The sequence below is a fragment of the Podarcis pityusensis genome, assembly GCF_964106645.2.
Source record: "Podarcis pityusensis genome assembly, chromosome: 4".
NCBI classification, from domain to species: Eukaryota; Metazoa; Chordata; class Lepidosauria; order Squamata; family Lacertidae; genus Podarcis; species Podarcis pityusensis.
The window spans coordinates 3160940-3164238 of record NC_138027.1 but is presented as its reverse complement, the minus strand read 5'-3'; the positions used below and the strand labels follow the sequence as shown (position 1 = coordinate 3164238).

General features: G+C 47.1%; 1 protein-coding gene across 1 annotated transcript; it reads right to left on the bottom strand.

Moving 5' to 3' along the window:
• Positions 1-1991: 1991 nt before the first annotated feature.
• On the bottom strand, positions 1992-2939 carry LOC308475297 (olfactory receptor 52K1-like; the record flags this gene model as incomplete). The annotated part of the gene is made up of 1 exon (XM_081002366.1): positions 1992-2939. The coding sequence occupies one exon, from the start codon at positions 2937-2939 to the stop codon at positions 1992-1994; it is 948 nt and encodes a 315-aa protein (XP_080858492.1).
• Between the last annotated feature and the right edge of the window lie 360 nt (positions 2940-3299).

The following is a 3299-nucleotide window of genomic DNA, read 5'->3' as shown; positions in this document are numbered from 1 at the left end:
GAGACATCCCTTGGTGATTCTGGGTGCGTAAGGTGCAAGGGGTTCTATGAAGCCCACTTGGCTATTGCCTAGAGATGGTTGCTAGGGAGCAGGCCAGGCCAGCTTCATGCAGCTGGGATGGAATGTGTTCTGTCCAGGGAGATTCTTGCTGAAAATCACCAAGGCTGCATACACACCACACACACCAACACACACACACACACAGAGAGAGAGAGAGAGAGAGAGAGAGAGAGAGAGAGAATCTTGTGAGCTGTAGTTCAAGGCCACTGGCAAATGACTCGTCCTCCCTGCAGATACTCCAGAGGAGATCTCGGGGGAGTTCAGAGACATGAGGCATGGTGGACTCCCTATGTCTCCTATCAATATGTTTTTTTTTAACCAGCACAAGTTAGCTCTGCTGGATATTGTATGAGGGAAAACTTTGGTACTTGGAGAATCAGGTAGAAGTTGAACAAATAGGAAAGATTTATTTAACAGAATGAAATGGATAAAGCAAAGGATGTATCAGGAGGTAATATTCTTTCAGGAAGCAGTTAACTTATTAATAATATACTAAATCTCATGGATGTTACAGGCTTCTAATCAAGCACAGCTTGATTAACTTTCTTCATTTATTACACTTTAGGTAATAGGTTATAGGTTTCCAGACTAGATCTCTCCCTTCCTGACTGGAATGAGACCCAAGGAGACATTATCCCCCCAGCTTCTACTTCTGTTGCTCAAACTCAGCCCTCCAGTCAACTCCTCTCTGAAGACTCTCACAAGACACTCAACACAGTTTTACTGTCTAAGCTCAGATACACCTTTCTCTAGCTGCAGATATTTTCCTTAATAATTAATAATAATAATAATAATAATAATATTTTTTATTTATACCCCACCCTTCCCGGTTCAGAAAACTGGGCTCAGGGCGGCTAATAACAAATTTTAAACACTTAATTGTGATACAATAAAAAACAGCATAAAATACAGTATAAAAGCGTGAATAACAAGTTCAAAAATCAATTTAGGGGAAAACCCATCCAATAAACATTAGATGATCACCAGGGCTAGCTGGCTAAATTAGTCCTATTTGGGCCAGTGAGGAGGCCAGGGGAGAATTAGCTGTGGGAATCCAGAGCGGGTAATCTTCATAAAAAGGGGAGGGAAGGAAAGGGAATAAAAGATCAGGCTAAATTCAAATTGAAAGCCAGGCGGAATAGGTCTGTCTTACAGGCCCGACGGGAGGAGGTTAAATCCTGAAGGGCCCTAGTTTCATGGGAAAGAGCATTCCACCAGGTCAGAGCCATCACTGAGAAGGCCCTAGCCCTGGTGGAGGATAATCTGACTTCTTTAGGGCCTGGGACCTCTAAACTATGATTATTCATGGACCTTAAGGTCCTCTGTGGGGCATACCAGGAGAGGCGGTCCGGTAAATATGAGGGCCCTAAGCTACAAAAGGCTTTAAAGGTCAAAACCAGCACCTTAAACCTGACCCTATATTCCACCGGGAGCCAGTGCAACTGGTAAAGCACTGGGTGAATATGCTCCCATGGCAGGGATCCCGGGAGGAGCCTCGCTGCAGCATTCCGCACCCGCTGGAGTTTCTGGGACAATTTCAAGGGCAGCCCCACATAGAGCGAATTACAGGAGCCAAGCCTGGAGCTGACCGCCGCATGGATCACTGTGGCCAGATTGGGGCGGGAAAAGTTGAGTGGATGTTACACACAAGCCAGAACCAATTCTCTATCTCCCTCTTTTCCTCCTACTCTTCTGTAAACCATCTCTCAACTACCCCAAAACTCCCTAAGAAATGGCTCCATTTATTTCCCCTCCCCTCACATGGACACTCTCTCCTTCTGTGATTTCCACCAAGTGGGATTTGTATAATCCTCCTTTAAAGCTGTTGAGCATCCAACCAAGTTTGTAACCGTGAAGAACAGAACCACCCATGGGTATGATAATCATTGTGAACAGGCACCTTGGCGTGGCTTCCCATGCCAGATTGCCCTTCAGAAGCTTTTCCGGTGGAAGAGGAGGAGAGCTCTGTCCCGTATCTGTTTGGTCTTCACCCCATAGATGATGGGGTTCATCATGGGTGGGAAGAGGAGGTAGAAGTTGGCCAGCAGGATGTGTATGTAGGGAGCAACATGGTGACCAAATCTATGGATGACTGAGGAGAGGACCACAGGAGTGTAGAAAACCAATATGGCACACAGGTGAGAGATGCAAGTGCTGAAGGCTTTGAGCTGCTCTTCCTTTGAAGCCAGACTGAGGACAGTTTGTAGGATCTTGGTGTAAGAAAGGCCAATAAAGGTCAAATCAAGTACTACAACAAAGAGAGCAACTATGATCCCGTAGATGTTATTGAACCGAGTGTGGGCACATGCCAATCTCACCACCGCCATGTGCTCACAGTAGCAGTGGGCGATAACGTGGGAGCGGCAATAGGGCATTCTACTAAGCAGGAAGGGCAATGGGAGCACCAGGACCGCAGCCCGCACCAAAGCCACCAGCCCAATTTTGGCTACCAAGGAATTGGTGAGGATGGTGGTGTACCTCAGAGGGTGGCAGATGGCCACGTAGCGATCAAAGGCCATGGCCAAGAGCACAGCAGACTCCATGATGGAAAAGGTGTGGAGGAGAAACATCTGAACAAGGCAGGCGGTCAGACTTATTTCCCTGGCCCTGAACCAGAAGATGCTCAGTGTTTTGGGCATGGTAGTGAGGGACAAGGTCAGGTCAATGGAGGCCAGCATGGAGAGGAAGAAGAACATGGGTTTGTGGAGGCTCTCATCAGTCTTGATCACGCACAGCAGGGTGCTGTTGCCCAGCAAGGAGCTGGTGAAGACAGAGCAGAAAAGTATGGAGATCCAACCGTGGGAGCTTTCCAGTCCAGGAATACCAGACAGGAAGAACACTGAGGGGTCAGAGAAGGTGTGGTTGGGAGTCGTGTCCATGTCGATATCTGCATCAAATAGTCTTTCCTTTCACAGGCAAGGCATACCAGATGGGACCATAAGCTCTTTCTGAGCTATAACTCTGCAATGCTACAACTGGGGAGTTCCTTATGACATCAGAGACACAAATTCTGTTGGCAAAAAGGGGAGAAGATAAGAACACTAGCCACTGCTTTGATAGATCAGGCAAGGGTCCAACTAGTCAAGCACTCTGCATCCCCCACCCTCCTTCCGCTGTTTGATGCTTCCATCTGGAATTCAGAGACATATTACCTCAATCGGTTTCTTTCATCCATGATGACCAACAAACAGACTCATCCTTCTTGCATTTGTCCATATGAATACAGGAAGTTGCCTCAG